The 24,779-nt window shown below is 53.0% G+C and overlaps 1 protein-coding gene across 3 annotated transcripts in view; it reads left to right on the top strand.

Annotated features, from left to right (window-relative positions):
• The window catches only part of AP2A2 (adaptor related protein complex 2 subunit alpha 2), a 65,798-nt gene that overhangs the window by 14,778 nt on the left and 26,241 nt on the right, over positions 1 to 24,779 (top strand). For all 3 annotated transcript variants that reach the window (XM_019714744.3, XM_019714745.3, XM_088789817.1), the window contains exons 2-4: positions 16,015 to 16,083; positions 22,187 to 22,329; positions 23,847 to 24,040. In XM_019714744.3, coding sequence (XP_019570303.1) covers positions 16,015 to 16,083; positions 22,187 to 22,329; positions 23,847 to 24,040 — 406 coding nt within the window. The remainder of the gene's footprint in view (positions 1 to 16,014; positions 16,084 to 22,186; positions 22,330 to 23,846; positions 24,041 to 24,779) is intronic.

Genomic DNA, 24,779 nt, shown 5'->3' with positions numbered 1-24,779 from the left:
ATGGTGATGGATGAGGGCTCTGTTTCTGGGGGGGCCTGCCGTGTCAGCCATCTTTTCAGTCTTCCTCAGAATAACTCTTCAGTCTCTCTCTGGATTGGGGTGTAGTTTGCTGGGTATTGGCAGCCTGGCTGCCGCTATCCTGGGAGTGGGGGCGGGGCCTCCCCACTCAGTGAGTCTGTCACTCAGGCATGCTTTTCTTTGTGTGGCCCCTCACCCCAGCACTCAGTGGGGTCCCCAGGCCTGGAGCTTCCATGTTCCAGCTTCTCCAGAGGGAGAACCTCTTGTCTCTGCTGGGATTGGGGGGCGGGTGGGTGCCCCGCTGCAGGGCCTGGTGGAGGGGGACCTGCTGCCCCTTGTGCAGACTCTCGGCCCGTCCTCCTGGCCGCTTCCTGAGGCACCTGGTGCTGTCTGGGCCTGAGCCTTTTCAGCTTCTCTGTCTAAGCAGGGCTGCCTTTTACCGGCCCTCCCTCCCTCCCTCCCCCCTCCCCCCTCCCTCCCCCCTCCCGCCCGCCCTCCCGCCCGCCCGCAGCTAGCTGGGTCCCAGCTCGCTCTGCTGGGCAGTCCGTGTCCGAAATGGTGATGACCACTCTTGTCATACAGCCTTCCGCTTTGAAATAAGTTTTTGACACATTTTATGTCACACACACACACACACACACACACACACACGGACCTTCATGTTATGGCCATCTTGGTTTTTAACTTTTTAAAAAATTTATTTTAAGTGTGTTTTTCCAGGACCCATCAGCTCCAAGTCAACTAGTTGTTTCAATCTAGTTGTGGAGGGTACAGCTCACACTGGCCCCTGTGGGGATTGAACCGGTGACCTTGTTGTTAAGAGCACCGCACTCTGACCACTGAGCTGACCGGCCACCCCAATGGCCGTCTTTTATACTTGGGAGTAAGCACTGCTCAAGGGGAGGCCTTGGAGAAGACTAGCTTAACTTTTAGTACTTTCACTTTTTAACTCTTAAATGAAGTAATAATACCTTTTACTATTAAATCGCATTTGGTGGGTGGTTCTTGTAAAGCTAGTTTTTCATGCGTTTCGAAGTGGAATTTTTAAGAGAACATGTAATTCTGTGGCATATATTCTGGTTCTCGCCCGAAGCCAGCACGCAGGGGCCCTTGTTCTCCACTGGCAGAAGGCTGTTTTTGCATGCCTCTGTCTGACTGGCTGCGTGTGCAGTGCTCTGAACCCCAGTAATCAAAGCAAGAGAGAGAGGCGTCTGATTTGTTTCCGAGGCGTGGTCTGTGTGTCGTGCAGTTTCTTGTCGATAACGTAGTATAGTAAATGGAAATTTCTCTCGTGGGTCCCAGGAGATTCTGTTATTGGTAATGAGTCCAGAGGACTTTAGATCCCTGAATGTCCAAAGAGTTCCTTGAAGCCCTGAACTCCAACTTGTAAAAACAGAAGCATTTTTCTGGAGGTACTTCATCATGGTGGGGTGAAGGGCGACTACCTTAGGGGCTGATCATAGAGGGCCTCTCTGCAGAAGGGCCATGTGAACTGGGTCCTGAAGCTGGGCCCAGCCTCCTGATGGGGGAAGACTTGGCATGGTCAGGAGCTCAGGCCGGGCCGACCAGTGCAGCTGAGCTGAGCGTGGGGGCGGGCGTGGCAGAAGGCCTGCCAGTGGCCCTGAGCTTCTCTGAGGTGTCAGGTAGGAGGCTGCTGAAGAAAACCAGGTGACTGACAGGTCTGATGATACCTAAACGATTACTCTGACTTCTGGGTGGGCATTGGTTGGAGGAGACCAGGAGTGGAAGGTGAAGCATTACCGTGTTCTAGAAAGGAGATGTTGGTGGCAGTGGAGGTGGTAGGAATAGAGCATTCATTTGGAGGAATAATGGACAAGACTCTCTGATAGGGCAGATGTGAGGGAGAGGGAGGGCCTCAAGGAAGCTGTGTGCTGCAGGGGAAAGCAGCTCCTGCACTGGTGGTGACTGCAGGTTCAGCAATGTCGGTCGTCGCCTGGCTCACTTGCTGCAAAGCTTTGGGGGCATCTGAGGACGAGGTGCGTGCTCAGCTGTGTGCCGCTCTTACCCGGGAGCGAGGAGCGAGGAGCGGCTCACCGGCGCTGTCCTGGGTGCTGAGGCTTAGCAGTGACTAAGCTCGCCCATGCGGAGCTCACGTTCTGCTGGGTGGAGGCAGAAGGCAAAAAGAAGCTTTTGTCTGTGTTAGAAGACAGTGAGTGCAGTCGAGAAAAATTAAGGAGAGGAGGTGATGGGGAGCGTGGGGCTGTGGCTTTTCACCTTCAACTATGGTACCAGGAGGGGCTTGCTATGCAGGTAGCAGCTGAGCAAAGACTGGAAGGCACTGAGCCACATAGGAGTGGGGAGGAAGGACAGTCTGGACAGAGGGAGCAGCCAGTGCCAAGGCCTTCGTGGGGGAAGATGCCCACTGCGTGGAGGAGACAGCAGGAGGCCCACATAGTGCCATAGCTCCAGCCAAGAGACGGGGCGGGAGGTTGGGTCAGAGGGTGGGTGGCGGTGGGGAGAATGGTGTGGGGCCTGTGGAGCATTACAGACTGGCTTTGTGTTCTCGCACAGTGAACACTGAGGGTCATGAGACATGGCCCTGTCCTCGGAGGAGCTCAACCCTTTTAATGCAGAGTGGTCAGCGGGTGAGAGGAGCAGTGCAAATGAGTGACGGTCCGCCTAGGAGACGAGGCGGTGGTCAGGCATGGCAGTGCAGGGCTGGTGCTCAGGGGCCAGGGTGTGGGGTCTGATCCAGAAAAGGGGGGCACCATGCAGCACCCTGCAGAGGCATGCGTGTCAGCGGGACACACTCCAGGAGTGGTGGCTGATTCCTAGGCACATGAGTACTGGCGAGTGGCCGGTGGGAGGTGGCAGGAGGAGACGTAAGCCAAAGCCAGGTCATGGGATCTGCTCTGGGGAAGCACGTGGACCACCAACATGCTCTAAGCAGGGGAGTGACATGAGGCCATTTGTTTTTTACTAGTAGGATAGTCATTTTGAATGCAGAGGATGGATTTTAGACTACGCCCTGAGGCAGGAGAGCCAGTTAGGGAAAGGTTGATTGCCCTGGTGTAGCGGAGAATGTGAGGGTCTGAATCAAGGCAGTGGAATGGACTAGAAATCAGGATTGGCAGGAGGCATGAGTGGCCAGGTACTCTCTTCATAGTGGCTTTGTCTATGGCAGAAATGCCATTTAGGCAGGATGGTGGCGGAGGACCTTCATGAATTCATTCCTCCGTCAAAGCAATGGAAACACTGGTATAAACGGTCAAAATCAATTTTGTCAGAACCCTGGAAATTAACCAAAGGTTGAAACCATCTTGGGTGGATTTATTCAAGAACAGCTGCTGAACCTCTCGCTTGACCTATGCTCACTCCCTTTTCCGTGGTCTGTGTAGCTGTGAAAACCAGCAGCCTTGCAGCCAGCCACTGGAGGGGTGGGTGAGAGTGGCCCCTCAAGCCCTTCTTTCTCAGAGCGCTGTCACTGTGTGGGTGGGCTTGCAGCTCGCTGCAGAAGCCCCTCAGCAGAGCTTCGCGTCCCTTGATCTCGCTCAGTGGGGAGAGCCCTGTCCGTAGTGTGTTTGTGGGAAACAGCTAGTGGTGATTGTTTAATGTCACAGCTGGGAACTACAAGAGTGGCCACAAGCTGAACAGGCAGATGTGAAGAGTGACATGCCATCCGGGCGTTGAAGAGCTCTGTTGGGCGCCTGTGAGCCTAGACGGCTGCCCTCCACGGCACTGTGCACGTGCAGGAAGTGAGGGCAGACGTGGGGCCGCGGTGGGCACAGTGCCGAGGGAGTGTCTTGGCAACGTCACTGACTGCCCACTCAGTGAGCTCCGCTGACTGAGCAGAGGCCTCAGGGGCTGTAAACTGCAGGCAGTTCCAGACTTTACAGAACTAGTTCAGGAGAGTCACTGAGCAAACAGCCACAGCAGCAACAACAGTTCCTCGGAAGGGCGCATTCTCATTCTCAAAGTTGCCACATAATACTGTCTGAACTACCCAGTTTCCCATGAGAAATTATGAGATATACAAAGAAACGGGAAAATATGGTCTATGTAGAGGGAAAAAAAAGTAGTCAATAGAAACTGTCTTTGAAATGGTCCAGATGTTGAATTTACTGGACAAGGAATCAGTTATTATAAATATGTTCCAAGAACTAAAACCATGTCTAAAGAATTAAAAGAAAATATGAGAATGATGTCTCACCAAATAGAGAGTATCAATAATTGAATCAGGAATTGTTAAAAAAAAAAAAAAAAAGAAATTCTGGGGTTGAAAACAGTAATTAAAATGAAAAATTCACCAGAGGGACTCAGCAGCAGATTTGAGCTGTCAGAAGAAAGAATCAGTGAATTTGGCAGTAAGTTTGTTAAGGTAATTAAATTAAGGTCAATATGAAGGTATGTATAGATCCAGCCCGAGGAACAGAAAATAAAAAGAATGAAGAAAAATGAACAGAGCCTCCGAGACCTGTGGGACACCAGCAAGCATTCCAGTGTGTCCATATTCGAGCCCCGTAAAGGGACTAGGAGAAAGATGTGGAAGGAATATTTGAAGAATAAATGCCCCCAATTTGATGACAAACATTAATTTACACATCCAGGATGACCTCCAAATTGGATAAACTCAAGGAGATTGGTACCTAGATACATCATAGTCCAGTTGTCGAAAGGTGAAGACAGTACCTTGAAAGCAGCAAGAGGAAAACGACTCATGGCCTCAAGATTAACAGCTGGCTTCTCGTTCAGAACCACGGAGACCAGTGGGCTGACACACACAAAAATGCAAAAAAAAAAAAAAAGACTGTCAATCAAGAATTCTGTATCCAACTACACTGTTATTCATTGTACTGGAAACCTCAAACAGCTCAATGCTCAATAACATAGAAACAGTAAGTCAGTTTTAGAATATTAAAACTGGTTGAGTATTGCATCATCATTAAAAGCATATTTTTTGAGGACTTATAGTGATGTGGGGAATCCCTATGATATAACATTAAATTTAAAAGGATTCAAAGTTGCTTATACTCTATAATCTTAAGAATTGCAAAAACTTATTAGAATAAAAATACTAAAATAGTGAAGAAAAAAAAAAGAATTCTGTATCCAGCAAAACCACCCTTCAAAAATGGAGAAATCATGATACTGCTAAATAAACAAGAATGAGGGACTTTGTTGCTAGCAGCCCTGCCCTACACTACATATGAAAGGGAGCGCTTCAGACTAAAATGAAAGGACGGGAGATGGCAGAAATGCACAAAGAAATAAAGAACAATGGGAAAGACAACTGTAGGTCAACATAAAGGAGTGTAAGTGTTTGTAACTTTTTGTCTCCTATCTGATTGGAAAGACAACTGCATAAAAGAGTAATTTTAATTAATTTTAGTACAGATTAAAGAAAACTGCCCTGATGGGCTTATAACATGCGAAGATGTGATTTATGTACCAGTAATAGCACAGAGGAGAGCGGAGGGAACAGAGCTATGTTGGAGCAAAATTTATATTAAAATAAAGTTTCCGTTAACCCAAACTAGATTGATTTAGGTTAATGTGTGAATTATAATCCCAGGTAACTACTAAGAAAGTAACTAAAAAGTATAGTAAAAGAAACAAGGGAATTAATTGGGGTATTAAAAATATCTAACAAAAAAGAAGGCAGTGATGGAAGAATACAGGAATAAAGACACAAGACGCATAGAAAATATAGCAAAATGGCAGATGTCAGTCCTGCCTTATCAGCCATTATCTTAAATGTAAATGGATTAAACACTTGAATTAAAAGGCAGGAATTGGCAGGAAGGATTAAAAACACATGATCCAACTATATATTGTCTTCAAGAGACACTACAGATTAAAAGATACAAGAAAACCCCACACAAGTGAAAGGAAGAACATGATATACCTTGCAAATAGCAACCAGAAGAGAACTGGAGAGGCCCTATTAACATATCAGATAAGATGGCCCTCAAGACAAAAATTGTTTTAGGGGCACAGAGCATTTTATAACGATAAAGGATGAATCCTTGAAGGAGGTATATCGATTATAAACATATGTGCTCCTAATAACTGCGCCCCCAAGTACATGAAGAGGAAGAAATAGACAATTCAGTAGTAATAGTGGGAAACTTCAATACCCTATTTTCAGAAATAAATACAGCAACTAGACAGAAGATCAGCAATGACTGGGAGACTCGGACAGCACTGTAAACCAGCCAGACCTAACGGACACTGTTCCACCCAAGAGGACAAGAGCACACTTACATTCTCCTCTGGTGCATGGGGGACATTCTTCAGAATAGATAATCCATTAGGCCATAAAAAAAGCCTCACTGAATCTAAAAGGATGAAAAGCACACAAAGTGTATTCTCCAACCACAATGGAATGAAATTAGGAAATTCACTAATACGTGGAAAGTAAACACCCCTCTGTATGACCAAAATGGGTCAAAGAATAAAACACAGGGGAGATTAAAAAACATTTTCAGATAAGTGAATATAAAAATCCAACGTGTGCCAGAACTTAGGAGACGCAGTGAAAGCAGTGCTGGGGGAAATTTACAGCTGTAGATGCTTACCTTAAAAAAGCAGATCTCAGCTCATTAACCTAATGTCCACCTTCGAAAGCCAGAGAAAGGAGAGCATGCAAAACGCAAAGCCAGCAGAAGGAAATAACAGATTAGACCAAAGACTGGTTCTTTGAAAAGATGAACACAACTGGCAAACCTTTAGCTAGACTGACCAAGAAAAAAGAGAGAAGACTCAAATTACTAAAATCAGGAATGAAAGAAGGGACATTACTACTGAATTTGCAGAAATAAAAAGGATTATAATGGAGTACCATGAATAATTCATTGTATGCCAGAAATTAGCTAAGTTAGATAAGATGGAGAAATTCCTAGAAAGACACAAATAACTGAAACTGACTCAAGAAGTAAAAAAATCTGAATAGACTTACAGAAATAAAGAGATTGAATTAGTAATTAAAAAATTTTCCATTAGAACAAACCCTGGCCCAGACACTTAAATCATTCATGCGAATCCTTTACAAATTCTGAAAAAATACAAGAGGAGGGAGCACTTCCCAACTCATTCTGTGAGGCCAGTATTAACCTGCGAACAAAAGCAGACATCAAAGAAAGAAGACCACAGGCTGGGGTGGTTAAAGCACAGTGCTCCTAACACCAAGGTCACTGGTTCGATTCCCACACAGACCAGTGAGCTGCGCCCTCTACAGCTAAGATTATGAACAACAGCTCTCCCTGGAGCTGGGCTGCCGTGGGCTGCTGAGTGTGAGAGCTGCCGTGAGCTGTTGTGAGCGGCCGACCAACAAATGGCAACCGACTGCCTCAGCTGGGGGAGCGCAAGGCTCATAACACCAGCATGGGCCAGGGAGCTGTGTCCTACACAACTAGACTGAGAAACAACGGCTTGAACAGGAATGGAGGCGGGAAGCAGAAGAAGGGGCGGGGGGAAGACAACAGGCCACTGTCTACTGTGTGTATGGAAACTGAGGTTCTCAGTCTTAGTGACCTGATGACGACTGTGGTTCTGGTGTAAGGACAGACATACAGGTCAGTGGGGTAAAGCTGGGTCTGCAGGAGCAGACCTTTCCATTTTCCGTCAATGGGAAGGAATAGTGTTTTCAACCAGTGTTGCTGGGGTAACTGCATAATCCACACACAAAAGGACAAAATTGGACCCTGCCACACACCACGCACAGAAGTCACCTCAAAATGGTCACAGACCTCAGTGCAAAAGCTGAAACTATAAAGCAAGACAACATGGGAGTAAATCTTAATGACCTGGGGAAATGGTGTCTTAGATGTGACAAAATACAAGTGATACAACAGAGATACATTAGACTTCATCAAAATGAAAAACATTTGAGCTGCAAAATGCTACCAAGAAAGTGAAAAGACAACACAAGAATGAGAGAAAATATTTGAAAATCATGTGTCTGAGAAACGGCTGGCATCCAGAATATTAAATTAAAAGTGGACAGAGTATTTGAATATATGTTTCTCGAAAGTAGCTGTATAAATGTCCAATGAGCACATCAAAAGCCATCAGGCAAATGCAAACCAAACCCCGGGGAGACAGCACCTCACACACACCAGGGCGGCTCTGATGGACGTGAGTGGCAGTGACAGGCGGCGGCTGGGCTGTGGAGAAATCGGAACCGCGTGCTTTTCTAGTTCTGGTATAAATGGTGCTGCCTTTTGGTAGCACACCTTGTCACTCCTCAAAACATCAAACAGCCCCCATGTGACCCGCAGTCCTGCTCCTAGGTGTCCATCCAAGAGAAGTGAAAACGTGCCCATGGATGTTCACAGCAGCAGCAGTCATCGTAGCCCAACTTGGAGACAACGCCCAAATCTGTCACGTGATGCCTAGGTGACAGAACGTGACGTAGCCATGGTGCAATAGTGTTCTTCAGCAGTGAAGACAACACAGGACTGATTCATGCTGCATCGCAATGGACGAAGAGAGAAGCCAATCCGAAAAGACCAAGACCATGCAAAGATTCTGCTGCTAAGAGATGTTCGAAGAGGTAAATCTATAAGAGATGGTAGAGGGCTTGCTGAGCAGTCGACTGCTGGTGGGGATGGGGTTTCTTTTTGGGGAGGTGAAAATTTCCTGAAGTTAGGTGGTGGTGATGGGTGCACAACTCTGAACATACCAAAGCCATTGAATCACATGCTTTAAGTGAATGACTTGTGTGAGATGTGAATTCTGTCTGAGTGAAGCGTGAACCTGTGTCAGAGCCACACCAGGCTTTATCTCCCGTGGAATAACAGCTGCGTGCCTTTGAGCTGTGTTACTCCAGTCCTTGGGAGCTGCGTTCTGAGGCCCATCCCTCCTGGGCAGCAGTGCAGGGATGCTGAGGATGACCCTGGCGGTGCCCACGGCCACTGTGGGGAGCCATGGTTACAGGAAACTCTGAGCTTTGCAGAATGGCTCGGTTTATGCTACCTGTTTCCTCCCGCTGAGGCAATTGTCTCTGCCTGCACCTGAGGGGAGCTTGAGCTTGTAAGCTGCTGAGGAATTTGGTGGGAGCGGCCAGTTCCCAGACACAGAAGGCTGATGCCTATCAGGGCAATTGATAAGATAATTACTTGTGAGTTTCGGTGAATTTTGTATCCTCTATGTGAAAGCTAAAGAATTTACATTTGTTATGTTAATACATACTTGCACGTGCTCAAACTGCTTATATGGGTGCAGTAAAATAAACTTAGTGTCTTCAGGATCACTGAAGTTCCGCGATCGCCATCATATGTGAGAGTGTCTTTTATTCATTCCCACTCCCCCATTCGGGAACCCATCGACTCGTGTCGGCTGGCCCGTCACAGGCCACCTCCAGGGGCCACACTGCTTCGTGTGTGCCTTATGTCACTGGTTTTCTGGTGTGGTCCTCATCGCAGCCCTTGCACGGAGAAACCGAGGCGCAGAGAAGAAGCTCATGGCCCACGGTCAGCAGCTAGTACGACGCGGAAAGGAGTCGTGTCCTGGCTTGGTTCCAGAGTTAGCTGTGTTGACCACCATGCTGACCACATTCAGTATGATTTTAGGAACGAAACCTTCCTTCAGAAATAGGCTTTTGGGTCAGTTTTGGGCTTTTGGCTTATTCAGTGAAATCATTTTATACACAGACTAAAATTCTTTAGACCAGATTTTGTTGTAAATTTCAGACTTAGTACCTTAAAATCATGGTGGTTTAATGTTTCATAGTAAGCTGAGGGGCTCCTGCACTGTTTCCAAACTCGGACTCTTCCAGATACTAATACCGTCGGCTGATGAGTCAGCCGCCAACAAGAGGAAATCATTGACCAGCATGTTACTGGGGAAGCATGACCGGGGCAGTAATTCTGAAACTCCAGGACCTCTCACCAGAGCCCGTGCCCCCGAGCCCGTGCCCCCGAGCCCGTGCCCCAGATCCTATGCCCCAGAGCCCGTGCCCCCCAGCCCGTGCCCCACAGCCAGGCCCTGAGCCCGTGCCTCCGAGCTGTGCCCCCAAGCCCGTGCCCCAGAGCCCGTGCCCCAGATCCTATGCCCCAGAGCCCGTGCCCCCCAGCCCGTGCCCCACAGCCAGGCCCTGAGCCCGTGCCTCCGAGCTGTGCCCCCAAGCCCGTGCCCCAGAGCCCATGCCCCCAAGCCCGTGCACAAGAGCCAGGCCCAGAGCCCGTGCCCCAGATCCTATGCCCCAGAGCCCATGCCCCCAAGCCCGTGCACAAGAGCCAGGCCCAGAGCCCGTGCCCCAGATCCTATGCCCCAGAGCCCATGCCCCCAAGCCCGTGCCCAGAGCCAGGCCCAGAGCCTATCCTTTGCTGCACGCTGGGCGCACATTGCAGCTGGTTTTGAGGAAGAGCTCGCAGCTAGTCCAGGTTACTTATTAGCCAGCACGCTCCTAAGTCCGCTGTGAGGACGCCTGGTACAAGCTCCGCATCTTCAGTGGCCAACACACCTGCCACATTCATGACAGAGATGGCAAAGGGCGGGTCAGAGGTCAGGCTGCAGGCGTGGGGAGGCGTGTTGCTGATTCCGGTGGCTCCTGTGGCGCCTGACCCGTTTAAGATTGGTTTCTGAAGTCAGGGCGGTAAACCCTGTCCCTTCCCCAAAGCAAATTCTTTATCTAGAAAGATAAGGCTTTTTGCTAGCTGTGCTCCCAGCACTGTGGTGTGGCTGGGGTTGTGGGCGAGGCCGTGTCTGGGGAGAGGTGCAGCGTGAGTGGGCTTGGACTTGCGTCCCCGGAAAGCCCCCATGGCCCAGTGCACAGGTTGTCCCCACCATGTGGATGCGCAGTGGGGGCCCCGTGACACCGTGATCCAAATGTGTTAACTGTGTGTGGGCTACCAGCCCCCTGCGGTCGTACTGGACTTCCTTGAAGACCTCCTCTGGGACAGGCGTGCGTCGCCCTGTGTTCACTTTGCTCTGGCGGCGTCCCCTGTGTCCTTCCCAGGCTCTAATGCTTAGGGGAGGCCCCACTACGCTGACTGAAAGCCACGCCCAGCGTCCAGTTCCGGGCTGTGACTATGGGCCTGTGTCTGCACCCCTTGAAGAGGGCAGGCAGTGAAGCCGGCCGCCCAGCCCAGCCCGGAGCCCCAGCCCCTCGTGTCCTGAGTCCCCTCCTCATGGGGACACCCTCCCTGGTCACCCCACCAGCCTCCTCCATTTGTGTTGGTGGGCAGCCAGCCCTGTGGGGGCCACGCCTGTGCAAGGCTGTTTAAGTGGGGGAAGTTGGGGACAGGGACAGCAGAACCTAGGGTTCATTCACTGTGGCAGCAGACATGAGGGGCACCTAACACTGTGGGAGGCTAAGAGGGTTTCCCCAGATGGGGACAGCCTGGCAGTCGACTGGAGGGGTGGAGGGCAGGCTGCAGCAGAGGCCGCAGCATGGCTGAGGGCTGGGCTGGGCTCCCCCAAGGGAGGGGTAGCGAGCAGGGCCCAGAGCGGCAGGGCTGCGCACCCGGCCTGCACAGGCAAGGACGGTACTCTGCCCTCGGAGGAGACTCGCGCTTTATGTTGGATGGACCCAAGGAGCCGCCGAGGCCAGGGGACATCCAGCCTCACTGGAGTGCTTCTGAACTTGGTGGGGGGGCCCCTGTCTCACAAGGCAGTCTACTCGTATTTCCTCCTTTGTGTGTAAAACAAAGCACAGATACAGAAGATCACACAAAGCCCACACGCGGAGATCAGTGAGTTATTACAAGGCAGACATCCTGTGACTTCCGCCCCGCTGCCCACCCTGGAAGCCTTTCCACCTGCTGCACCCTGTCCGCCTCCCCCAGACCTGCCACTGTCACTGGTTCCTGTGTCCCTGACAGGTTTCTCACCCAAGGCTGCATCCTGAGCACTGCGGTGGACATTTGTGTTCTTTACTTTGTTAGTCTGTCCCCCTTTCTTTTCCTTAGGACTGTCAGTTGAAGACTCAAGACATTTCAGGGACATGAAGTTATAGAGGTCACGGTGTATTTCACTGTGCTCTTCGCTGTCTGCAGCGGGGTCCAGAGGCCAGGTCACACGCAGGTGACCCTGTGGCCGGACTCAGGGTGATGTCCTGCTCTTCACATGGGGCTTGTGCTGTCTGGCCGACTCCATTCTTGTGAGGCCTCTCCCCTGCCTGGTTCCATGCGTCCCTTTGGGGGCTGCAAAATGGTGCTGTTCTCATCCGTCATTTCTTTTCCAACCGTCTGTGGGAATGCTTTTGTGAGGGGACCTTCCCTTCATGTGCTGCCTGATTGCTGGGGGGGGTGGGGGCGGGGTCGTGGTGTGCGTGTGGGAGAGGAAGGGCAGCCCATTGGTTCTTCCCCTTTATTTACCAGTTTCCAAGGTAACTTGTTCCTTAATGTCCTCTGAAGATGACATGAGGTGTTTTTTTTAAATGTGAGTTTGAACCCATGAGTTGAACCGTTTTTGTGAATGTGACCATTGCCCTTTTTGTCCTTGTGGCAGCTCCGGCTGTCCTCCGTCTGTCCTCCGTCTGTCCTCCGTCTGTCCTCCGTCTGTCCTCCGGCTGTCCTCCGTCTGGCTAACAGAGCCTTCCTCTGGTGCTGTGTGTTTGCTGTGGCCCTGCAGCTCTGCGGTGGTTGACAGTCCTGGCAGCAGGAAGCCTGGGCGCGAGGGCACCTGGCCCCGGTCCTGCAGCCAGGGGCTTCTCCGGGAAGCCTGCTTTCTTGTCGTGGGACCTGGGACCTATGCTCCGGTTCCTGTGCGGCCCCTCAGAGGCCGTGCTCGTGCTCGTCCTCACGGTGCCACAAGGCCGCATGGACAGTTCAGGACGGCCGGTTTCCTCTAGGACGCTGGGGACGGTCCTGAGACTGTCGCCTAATCACACATGAACTTGACCCTGTGTTGCATTCGCAATAGGCTCCAATCCGTCACCATCCATTGGTGTGTGAGGGCAGCTGGCGCAGTCTCCCCTCCTGCTGTCCTGCAGCTGTACTTAGTTTACGGTGACCTGAGTGGATGCGTCACCCCACTTTCCCTTCCCTCACTCCCAACTGGTGCTCACCCAGCGCCTGTGCACGCCTGCTGGTGCTCTCCGTGACACCCGTGCATGCCCGCCGGTGCTCTCCGTGACACCCGTGCACGCCCGCCGGTGCTCTCCGTGACACCCGTGCACGCCCGCCGGTGCTCTCCATGACACCCGTGCACGCCCGCCGGTGCTCTCCGTGATACCTGTGCACGCCCGCCGGTGCTCTCCGTGACACCCGTGCAAGCTGGCTCATTCTCTGGAGCACCAGGAAATGCCTGGGCATGTCTGTCACTCTCTGAACTCTCCCACCTGGATGAGGTGTGTACCCGACACACGGAGGCCGTCATGCTGGGCCCCGTATCCTGTCTCACACTGCTTTTCCTTAAGCATGTGTCCCCTTTCCTTCCGGTGAAAAGCAGTGCCAGAATCTGAGGGTTTCTCTTACAAGCAGCTTGCTCTTTTTCCTGGATGGTCAAAGGACTTCTTTTACTTTAAAGTCCGATAACTTGAGTAGAATACGTGCTGGTGTCCCTTGTCGCTGTGCTTGTCTCCTGTGCAGTGTGGGGGCCAGGTGCACAGTCTGCTGGGTGAGAGCCCTCAGACGTCAGCTGGGCCTGCTTGGCCTCTCCTGCCCTCAGGTCTGGCCATTGCGCCATTCTCTCCCTTCTCTCGCACAGACATGTTGCCCTGAGGGCGTATGGTTTTGGAGGTTTTCCTTTTGGGGGAACTGTGCTCAGAGATGTCTAGTGACTCCCCTTGGTTGTACAGCGAGCCCGTGGCTGCCCTTGGATGCCAGCGTCACGCGCCCACTCCAGAGCCCGCTCTTCTCACCGTGCGCCTGTGCCCTCCTCCCTGGAGAACCCTGCCCTGCCCTGGTCTCGTTCCACAGAGGGCTGCTGTGATCATTTGTTCCGTCTCTCCTGGTGCTTGCCCCATAACTCTGTTAGGTGCTTTGAGTTTTATTTTGTGATTTTCCGTCTTGGGTAATAGCTATAGAGTCCCTTACGAAAGTTAACTTAGCTAATTTCACGTTGTTTCCTCTTTCCGTGGCCTCTCAATCTTTTTATTATTTCTGCTCTAGACCTGACTCCTTTGATTCTGTACAGCATAAGTTCCTCCTGCTTGGAGGTCTCTTTTTCTCTAGGGCTTGGCTAGGTAGAGTGGAGTGGACATGCCAGAAAGAGAAGCAGACCCAGACTCCTGTACACCTGTGAGAAGCACACAGGCACACACACAGGTGCACACACAGGCACGCATGCACACACAAACACAGGCAGGCACATGGCCATGCACACACATTCATACGCGCACACAGACACACGTACGCGTGCATGCACACACAGGCAGACATACATGCTCACACAGGCGCACACACACAGGCACACACACACAGGTGCACACAGGCACACGGCACACACGCATATACACACAAACACAGGCACATGTACATGCACACACGTATATGCACACACATGTGTGCCCTCCTGTGCACAGGGCTTCCTCTACGCTCGTCCAGGCTGTGGGAAGCTGCCTGCAGTCTGTGCGAGCGAGCGACAGAAGAGTCCCAAGACGTTGTCTTTCAGGGGCCTTTCAGTCAGGTCCAGAAAGCCTATTTCAACAAACAGACTAATTTTTAAGAAAATTTAAGAAAAGTTTGCTCTTGACCTGCCCTCCCCCCCGCATCAGGCTTGCTGCTATACAGGGCGCCCCATGCTTCCTCCGAGGAACCCAAAGGGTTCCCGCCTGCTGGACTGCTGTCTGGCAGCAGGAGGGCAGGGCAGGAGGGAGGTTTGGGCTCCCCTGTCCCTGTCCCCTGCACCCCTCCTTCCCCAGAGCTGATAGTGTGCTGTTTGGTGGCAGCTCTGCAGCTCCCACCCTCTCCCCCAGCTGGGTCAGCAGCTCCCCCAGGCCCGGAAGATGTTTGAACCTAGGTCCCTGCACCTCAAATACTGGCTGCCAAGGGAGCCCGCCAGTGCTCTGGGGGCTCCTAGGGCAGGACTGTTCCTTTCATTCGGATTGTAAGCCTCGTTTATTAGTGATTTAGTAGTAAAAGCTCAGGCTGTCCTGGAGGGGGAGGCTGCCTTCCTGGGGGTGCGATGGGTCCCAGAGGGGCGGTGATGAGGCCGAGTGGGCAGTTGGCCTGTCTGGAGGAGGGCGCATGGTTGGCCCAGCGTCGGGGGGTTGGGGGGTGGGGAGGGTGGCTGCTGCTGCGGATGCCTTTTCTCCTGCTGGACTAAGGACTTGCCAGACAGCGTCTTTAACAGTAAACTGGGTTCCTGCTTTGCTTTCAGAAGTGATGCAAATTCACAGACAACTCACTGTGTCCTGTGTGATGGACAACTTCTTCGATTTCTCAGTGCTTATTAAGATGCGCAGTCCTTGAAAAGTCACCTGTGCTCGCTAGGCCTCAGTTTCCACACCTTTCAAGGTGGAGTGGAACTGAACCTGGTCTGATTTCCGTCCTACGCCTGACACTTCCCACACACGCAAATGTCTGTCGAATTAAGGCCAGCTTCGCAGTGGATCTAGGATGGAGCGAGAGCTTGACTGTCACATACGTCCTATACCCTCTGTCCCTTTCTCATGTCATGCAGAATTCCTAAGTCTTATTGCATATTATGAAAGCACACTGACCAGGTTTTGAGCTGGTAAATTTCATACGGAAAGAAAATTGGAAGCCTAGAATAGGTAAAAGTTGATACTTGAAAAAACTATCTGGCAGTAAAGGTCAACTTTAGAAGTAAACTGTTCTCTGGTAATGATTTATTGTAGAAAACATTCAACAGGTGTTTGAGTGCTTCTCGTTCCAGAACTGGGGCAAAAAGGTGAATGAAAAGGTCGCTGTAGCCCCTCCCTCCCTGCAGTGTGGCGTTTGGGGACTTGCCCGCCGACTGGGCCTTGGCTGTTGCCACTGCCACCTGCCTGCCTGCCCTCAGGGCTCTGGTCCAAGGCAGGGGGCTTCGTTCCTGCCTCAACCTGCTGGGTCGGTGTCGCCAGGGAGTGGGTGGTAGCGTGTGTGTAGAAATCCGTTAAAGTAACCTGTTTGTGTTCTTTTTTAGGCAAAAGTAAAGAAGCAGAAATAAAGAGAATAAACAAGGAGCTGGCAAACATCAGATCAAAATTTAAAGGTGAGTGTGTGTAGCCCTTTCACGGGATGTTCTGTTGTGACATTTGTGTGACAGGGGCTTAATCTTTTAGTAGCATCTTTTTTTCACTTCAAACCAAAGTTCTTAGTGCAGTCACTGTCATGGCTGTGTTAGAATTTCAGAGTGTTTCAAGTCAGCTGTTGGTTATTCTCAAGCTGTTGGATGCTTTGTGTAGAACTGATCCGATGGCGTGGCCCCTTGGACCTGGTCTGTGCCCGGGACTGGGGGGACCTGACTGAGAGCAGTGATTCCATTTGTGGGCGCAGCCCCCAGGAGCGGTGTGCGCACTAGACCCCACGCACAAAGGCTCCAAATAGGGACCTCACGTAAAGGGAGCCCTATCTGAGGCCGCCCGATGAGTGTCTGAAGTCTCACGGGGCAATGTGGGCCCCCGCGGTGAAACATCTTCTGCCATGTGAATCCGCGCAGGAGCCGGCGTGGGTGGCGGCACACCTTCCCCGGCATCCTCATTCTGAAGAACCGTGAAGAGCAGCGTTCCAGCCTAGGGCATGCTTGTGAAAGGCCGGCTCACGCTTTAGGCCTGAGCTTTTCAGTTCATTTTCACAGGTTTGAAGTCTGAGCAGACTTCAGTGTGTGGCTGAAGTTGCCCAGGAACAGTGAGTAGAGGAGAGGGCTGGGGCTGGCCCCTGAAGGACCGTGGGGACAGGAAGATAGGGTCACTTGGCGATGACTCCCCTGTTACCAGGTGATGCGGAAGCTAGTGGGGTTCGCGTAGCTACTGATCGGTGTGCTCCGCTGACCCCAGGGGACGTGCTGTGCTGTAATACTTGCAGCCAGGCCCAAGGACGTTCGGAAGGTCTGTGACACTCCCGGAGGTGTATGTGAAATGCTTTGCTTATATGCTTACATACCTACATGTATGCATGTACATGTATTTTGGGGGGATGTCTATAACTTGCATTGCTTTAAAATTTTTTATTTATCTTCTCTTATTAACACTTTGTTTTTTCAGAGCAGTTTACGTTCACAGCAAAATTGAGAGGCGGATACAGAAATTGCCTGTATGCACCCTGCCCCCACACACCACCGCCTTCCCATTACTCATGTAACCACCTGTTACAATCAGGCACTGGCATGACATGTCATTGTCACCCAGAGTCTGTAGTTTACATCAGGGTTCATCTGGGCGTTGGACCTTCTATGGGTTTTGACAAACATATAGTGACATGTATTCGCCATTACGGTGTCGACAACCACTGCTCTCTACTGTCTCCATGTCGTTTTGTCTTTTCCGGAACGTCGTAGAGTTGGTACCATGCTGCACGCAGTCTGTTCAGATGGGCTTCTTTCACTTAGCAATAAGCATTGTAGGTTTCTCCATGGATAGTCATGGCTTGAGAGCTCATGTCTCTTTAGGTCTGAATACGATTCCACTGTCTGGACGTCCCACAGTTTATCCATCACCTGCCGAAGGACGTCTTGGTGACTTCCGAGTTTAGGCATTTATGAACAAAGCTGCTGTAAACAGCCGTGTGCAGGTTTGTGGGTGGACGTAAGTTTTCAGCTCCTTTGGGTAAATACGAAGGAGCATGATTGCTCGGCCGCATGGTGAGAGTGTGTTTGGTTTTGTAAGAAGTCACCACCCTGTCCTCCAAAGTGGCTGCACCACCTGCACCCCTCCCCCCCCAGCAGTCGTGGTAGGAGTTGCTGCGGCTCCACGTCCTCCCGGCACTCGGTGTCACCGGGGCTCCAGGCTGTGGCCGTCCCAGTAGGTGTGCGCTGCTCCCTTGCTGGTGTTTTAATTGCATCTCCCTGATGACACGGGCCGTGCAGCACGTGTCACGTGCTCACTGGCCTGTGCGTCTTCACTGGGGAGGAGCCCGTCGCTTCCACTGCTTCTCAAAGGAGGGAGTATCAGGTGGCGGTGAAGAGTGAGGTTCCCTGACGACCCCCAGATTATAGCCCTGCTTTGGTGCTTATTAGCTGTGTCACCCTGTTTCTCTCTTCTGAGCTGTAAAGTGGGACACTGATTATCTCGGGGGGGTTGTCTGTGAAGCAGACCCTGAGATGGGATCGGAGGACAAAGATTATTAGAGAATAACACCAATGAAAAGTCCAGGGAGCAGGCAGGGGGAGATGGGGCAGGGTGGCATCGCAGGGAGCTGTGGGTCTGCCAGTCGTCACTAGCCCATGGGGCTTTGGAGCGGAGATTGCTCTTTGGGTGGGGGCGGTGGGCCCTGTGCCACGCCCTCACTTAGCTGTGGCTGGAAAGCAGGAAGGCAGCGTGTGACAGTGAACCTTGTCAGCCTGCCTCACTCTTGGCAGCTGTGGGCCTTTACTGAAGGGCAGAGGCGTGTCTGGGCACTAGTTGTGCCCACATGCGGAAATACGTATAAATTCCTGCACAGACAGTGAGTATCACATCAGTGTGAATCCCGTTGCTGTTACAGAAAGTTCCTGGCCCTCCAATGGTAGGTCTGTAGCCGTCTGGGTAAGTGTTTGGGGACAAGCGAGACGTGTGCTCCCTCCGCCTACACGCCTGTGTGAGGTGGGCTGTCGTAGCAGGGAAGGATGGTCCCGCTTCTCTGTCAACCAGTTGGCATTACTGAGCTCAGTATGACTTGAATAGCAGCAGATAAGAGAAAACTTGCTGGTTGTGTGCAGAAAAATGTGCTCTGGGGCCTTCTGGCTCCACTTCCGGCAGATGAGATCGTTTACATCTGTGCTGCCCAGCGAAATACAGGGCAAGGCACACATGCAGACACACGTAATTCTAAGTTTTCTAGTGATCACATTAAAAAAAAAAAGTAAAATGAAGTGAATTTTAGTATATTTTATTTACCCCAGTATACCTAAAATAGCATCACAACGTGTAATCAGTAGAAACAGAAAAAACATATGTTGACATTTTCCACACCCAGTCTTTGGAGTCCGGTGTGTTTTGCACTTGGCGCACACACACACTCTGCACCAGCCACATTCCCAGGGCGCAGAAGCGCCTGTGGCTACTGTGCGGATTAGACCAACCCTTTAGCTGAAGACGACTTAGAGACACTGTAGTAAGAGAAAATTCGACTGTGTGGTCAAGTAGCAGGAGATGACTACTAGGCCTTGTCGAGGGGGTTAGAGCATGTGAGCGAGCGCAGCCCCGGCTGCTTGCTGATCGTGGAGAAACCGCTGACCTGGAGAGCCTGGGGGTAGACTCCAGTCGGGTGATGATGCCCTCCTGGGGCATTTGGCAGGATCTGGAGACTTTTTTGGTTGTCACACCGGGAGCTACTGCCATCTAGTGGGGGAGGCCAGCGAGGCGTCTCAACATCTGACTGCAGGCTGGTCCCCAGCGGAGAATTACCGGCCAAGGGGTCAGTGGTGACGCTGAAGGAGAGGTGAAGACCAGAGCCCACCCAGAGTGGAGACACCTTCCGCTTTGAACTGAGACCCCCAGAGGCAGTGCCCTCAGGGTAGGGGTGACCTGAGTTGAGCCAGTCCTGTCACACTGTCGGCCAGCCTTCGAACACCGGCACGCTCCACAGAACCTCCAGCCTTAAACTTGGATGAAGGAAGGAAAACAGTCGTCTCTGGAGGGAGGAATGTGGGGGCTACAGGTGGTCCCTCCAGGGATCCTCCCAGACACGATGCCCAGCACGCACAGAATCGACGTCGTGCCCGGGAACCAGCAGACACAGGATCACAGACCCCCGGGACCAGCTTCAGGTTACAGTAAACAGCAAGGTTTCTGCTCTTAAAGAAGTAATAGACAAGCCTGAACATTCCAGCAGCAAGCTTTGAAAGTGTGGAAAGTGACATAGCGGATTTTGAAATAAGACCAAATGGAAATTCTAGAGCTGAGACATGCACGAACCTCCAAGCAGAGCTCAGTGGATGGGTTGACGACAGATATAGTTGAAGAGAGAATTAGTGTCCTGAAAGACGTATGAGAGAAACCCGTCTAGACCAGCTCTCCTGGTTTCCTTTTATGTCTTTGTCAGCCTGTGCTGTGGTCTCACGTCCCCGGCGCTGCTCAGCCTGGTGGTGTCCTGCTTCCCCGGAACAGCCCCGAGGCAGGGGCCCCGGGGGCACACACAGGGTGCCTTTGTGGTTTGTGGCCAGCTCTTCTCCTTTCTTCTCCTTTGATCTTCATGGCAAGCCAGGGACATGGGTGCCCATTTACAGCTCAGAAAAGCCTCGATTTCACACTCTGAAATGACTGCAGTTAAAAAACAAGTCTAGCCCAGTACTGAAAGGAACGTTTTGAGAACTGCCTCTGGTCCGGTCAGGATTGTGACAGCACACAGTGGGTAAAGGGATGTTTGCTGTAAGGAGTACTGAGCTCTGACAGGGTGACTGGAAGACCCAGGGAGATAGTGTGGCCTCCAGGGCTGAAGGAGAACCCCCTCCCTGCCCAGGACAATTGGGAGGCCCCCCTGGGAGCAACGGGGTAGCTCAGCCCAGCAGAGAGCAGAGCAGGGGGCTAGTTTGGCCAGCAGTCCTGGGCATAGGGCGGGACCTTCCTGTGGGCATTCCAGCTGCTGGTGTGGGCAGGAGCTCGTCTGTGCTTGGGTCATGTGGACAGGGCTGTGGGAAGGTTATGACCAGAGTGGTCGAGGGGACGCACAGCTCCTGTGCTCACCCCTTTGCAGGATGGCTCCTTCCTGTTGCCATGTGTCTCCAGTGCCCTCTACCTAGACTGGAGCAGAGGCGTGGAGGGCGTCTGCCGTGGGCCCGAGTGAGCACCCAGGAGGCGCCTTTGGAGCTGACCAGTGGCCCTCGGACCCTCTGTGTTCCGGCGGAGAGGTTTGCAGTTGGGAGCGAGCTTGGGCTCCTGTAGAATGAAGAGCCAGGTGCAGCGGTGCCCACCTGTGGAGGTCGGCAGGAGGTTGGGCTCCCGGTACACACCCCGGCCTGGGCCTGGCTCGTGAGGTGGGCGGGGCCAGGTGCTGGGAGTGGGGTGGATGCAGGTGGAGCCGGTGGGCACACATTCTGGTTGGAGATGAGCAGTGAGCATCTGGGCCTCATGGAGTGAGCAGGACTTTGTTCCCAAGGCCTCGCCCTGAGCGATACACAGCTCCTGGCATCTTCCTCCTTGCCCCTGATGAAGGCGCTCTTGGAGCGTATGAGGGGGCCCGAGGCAGGATGCGTTAGATGTCGCTCTCCAGCTCAGAGGTGACCCTGCCCCTTGGTCTACAGCCCTGAAGCGGCTGCTGCTGAGAGGCCAGTTCTGGGGGGGTGGGGGGGGGGTTCTGATGGTTGGGTCACGGTGAACGGCAAGCCGGCAGCCAGCGCCCCCAGACCAAGCCAGAGCCCCGCAGCCCCACGGCCCCCAGCCTGACCCGCATACATCGGGGGCAGCGCCCGCCCCCCACCAATCAGGCTCCGCCCCTTCCCCACTGACCAGGAGCAGCACTGGGGCCGGAGCTGCGTTTGGATGCGCTGGATGGGCAGGAAAGTCTTTCTACTGTGGCAGCAGTGTCACCGTGAGGCCACCGCTCTTTCTGGGTGTCACGTCTCCAGTCTGCCAGCCTGCCAGCGGTTGACTCTGTGCAATATTTCGCACTTCTCAGATGACACAGAACTTCCAGTGTTTAGAATGGTGGTCTTTTTAAAATGGCTCTTTGTATTCTGCCTGCGACACGTTTGGGATCTGCTGTGACCTCCAGTGAAGTGTGAGCACGGTGGAGAGATGGAGCGCTTCTGCTTCTGTGTGTAGTTCTGGGGGGTGATTTGTCTTAACACTGGTGTTTGTATACAAACAGGAGATTGTGAAGAGTACGTTTATCTGCCAAAATTCAGCAGCTTATTTAGGACATCGCCGTGCTGGCCTGAGGCAGGGCTGGCTCCAGGAGCGCTGGGGGATTGAGGCAGGTGGCCGTGCGACCCTGGTCCCCTGTCCGACGGCGCCTGCCCAGGGCTGCGCTGGGGGGCACCGCCCCTGCTGCCAGGCCTCTGCTTTCTCTTTTTAGGGAGGCCAGACACCTGGGCTCTGCTGCTCCCCACCCAGTCTTGAGAGGCCGCTTGTGCTAGTAGTGTCTGCTGTGCATCTGGCCCGCCCCACCGCCCCTCTGCCAGAGGCCGACTCCTACGGCTTGCTCCTGCTGATTGAGCTCCTGGCTTTCCCTTCTTCTAGGTGACAAGGCTCTTGATGGCTATAGTAAAAAGAAATACGTCTGCAAGTTGCTCTTCATCTTTCTTCTGGGCCACGACATTGACTTTGGGCACATGGAGGCCGTGAACCTGCTGAGCTCCAACAGATACACGGAGAAGCAGATTGTGAGTGGTGCTGGGGGCTGGGGCTGGGGCTGCTGGTGTCCAAGAGGGGCTCGCCAAGCAGCAGTGATGCTGTGGAAGAGGCTCTCTTCCCAGGGGAGGGTCTTCTGATCAGCTGCTCATTTCTTTACAACTTCTACCTTCTGAGAAGGTCCTGTGGGTTTCGATGGGAGCTGTACATGCCCAGCTTCCATGTGACAGGCCCCGTGAGGTCTGCCTCAGGGACGGGAAGGGCATCGTCTTCCCCTCAGCACCTTGCTAGCACTCTTCAGGAATCAGTTTACCAGTGCCCCTTGTACAACTTTGTTTCTGAAATGGGCCCCAACTCACATGGTTTCGGAGCCAAAGCTGCAGGTGGGGGGCCTCGCACTGCCCCCGATCGCCATACCTTCATTGAGGGCCCTGGCGCGGCCCTGAAGCCCTCTCATCTCAGGCTTTGTGGTTTTAGCCCTGGTCCTCTGGGTGTAACATTGTTTCTGTATGTTTTCTCCAGTGTTACACAATAACATTTTCCTCTATTTGTCCAAAGATGTAACTTATAGAAGGTAAAAAGTTATCCTAGATGCCCCAGGAATTTTGTTAAGTATTGGTATTTATTCAGCAAAAATTCGTTGTGTGTTTGCCATGGACCAAGCAGTGTGCTGGGGGGACCCTGGGGACACAATGACCAAAAGCAGCTGTAGGCCCTGCTCTTTCCCAGTGGGGAGGTGGCATCAGACAGCTGTGGCCAGTGCCCAGGGAAGGAGGTATGCAGAGCCCTCTGGGACCCTGAGAAAGGGGGTGGCTGGTGCGGAGGGTTCCTTAGGGAGGGCTTCCTACTGAGGCTGAAGGATGAGTTAATGGGCTGAGAGTGGACAGAGCAGGTGGCACCCAGCCATGGTGCACACGGGGGGTGGGGGAGGAAAATTGGAGGGGCCACGGCGGCTCATGGCGGCCTTTCTCCTGAGACCGACAGGAAGCTGGGCAGCAGGTTCCTCAGCGTGGTCAGTGGTCAGATGAGTGTTGAGAAATCACTGCCCCCTGCATGGTGAGCGGGTGACACAGGCTGGACTTTGGCCTGGGTGCCAAGGGGAAGCTGGGGGCACAGAGACAGTCGTTCGAGAGCTGGGATTCTGGAAATCACCAGTTTCTGTTAGCAGGCAAGGCAGGCCCCTTTCCTTGTGTCCAGAGAGGCACATTGCGGTTACTCAGACATGTCAGCCTATAGAGGAGTGGGCCTGGGGAGAGGACCGAGGTGTCCGATTCCTGTGGGGACGTCTGATTAAGTGCCTTTGGGTCCCTCCCACAGGACGTTCCCACAGCAGAGTTGGAAGCAGAGGCTCGTTTCTGTACCGGAATGGGCGCTTTCGCCACAATGCAGACGAGAGGAGCCTGCTGTGGCACGAGTCTTAGGGCCACCCCATGAGCGGGTTGGGAAGCTGCTCCAGGCTCGCTGGAGGCTGGCGTGTCTGCGTGGGCGTCCGCCGGGCCCATGTGGGCTGGGGTGCTCAGGACCTTTGTGTCTTGTCTTTCTGCACCAGGGGTACCTGTTCATCTCCGTGCTGGTGAACTCCAATAGCGAGCTGATCCGGCTCATCAACAACGCCATCAAGAATGACCTGGCCAGCCGCAACCCCACCTTCATGGGCCTGGCCCTGCACTGCATCGCCAACGTGGGCAGCCGGGAGATGGCCGAGGCCTTCGCTGGGGAGATCCCCAAAGTCCTGGTAGCTGGGTATGTGTCCTGGGATTCGCTGACAGGTGTCAGACGTGTGACTGCTTACAGAGCTGATAGAAGGGGTTAGTCTCCCCATGTTAAGTAGTGGGGGACACGCTACGGTCAGCCGTCAGCTGAAGTCCAGTCAGGCCTTCCCTCCCCTTGTGCCTGAGATTTTCAAGTAGATTAAAGAAGAAGCTGACCCCTGCCGATCCCAACTAGTCCAAGCCGGGGCTTGAGCCTCACACAGGCCGTGGGAGGACAGCCTTCCTGGCCGTGGCCCAGTGCCCTCCTTGCTCTTCCTTAAGCATTACTGAGGAAAAGCTCACGTGCCCGATTTTGAGAATTCTAAGTACTCCGCTGCCGCCGCCTTGAATGTGGAGAGCCACGCATGGGGCCCAGCAGGGGCTGTGGGAGTGCTGAGCGTGGGCAGGGCTGTCTTGGGCCCTCGTGTTCCAGAACACTCCGCTGAGCTGGGATGCTAACCCGGAGCCCAAGCCCGGGCGACGCTCCTGGCTGACAGAGCCCAGCCCAGGGCCCTTCATCAGCACGCTGGGGACCACGTCCTCCAGGACGACCAGCAAGGAGCGGATGCCGCAGCTCCCAGCTCCTCCGACCACGGCAAGGTGGAACGACCCTCACACAGCAGTGGAGAGGGCTGAGGGAGTCAGAAAGCGCCTACACTGCGTCAAAGCAGGCCGCGCCTGACCCGCGTTTCTCAAAGGGGAGTGTTGCCCCAAGGGACCTTGGGAAAGTC

Source organism: Rhinolophus sinicus, chromosome 14 (assembly GCF_057876585.1).
Source record: "Rhinolophus sinicus isolate RSI-liver-muscle chromosome 14, RSI-T2T, whole genome shotgun sequence".
Classification (NCBI taxonomy): domain Eukaryota; kingdom Metazoa; phylum Chordata; class Mammalia; order Chiroptera; family Rhinolophidae; genus Rhinolophus; species Rhinolophus sinicus.
The sequence above is the reverse complement of the archived record's forward strand: the minus strand, read 5'-3'. Positions and strand labels throughout refer to the sequence as shown.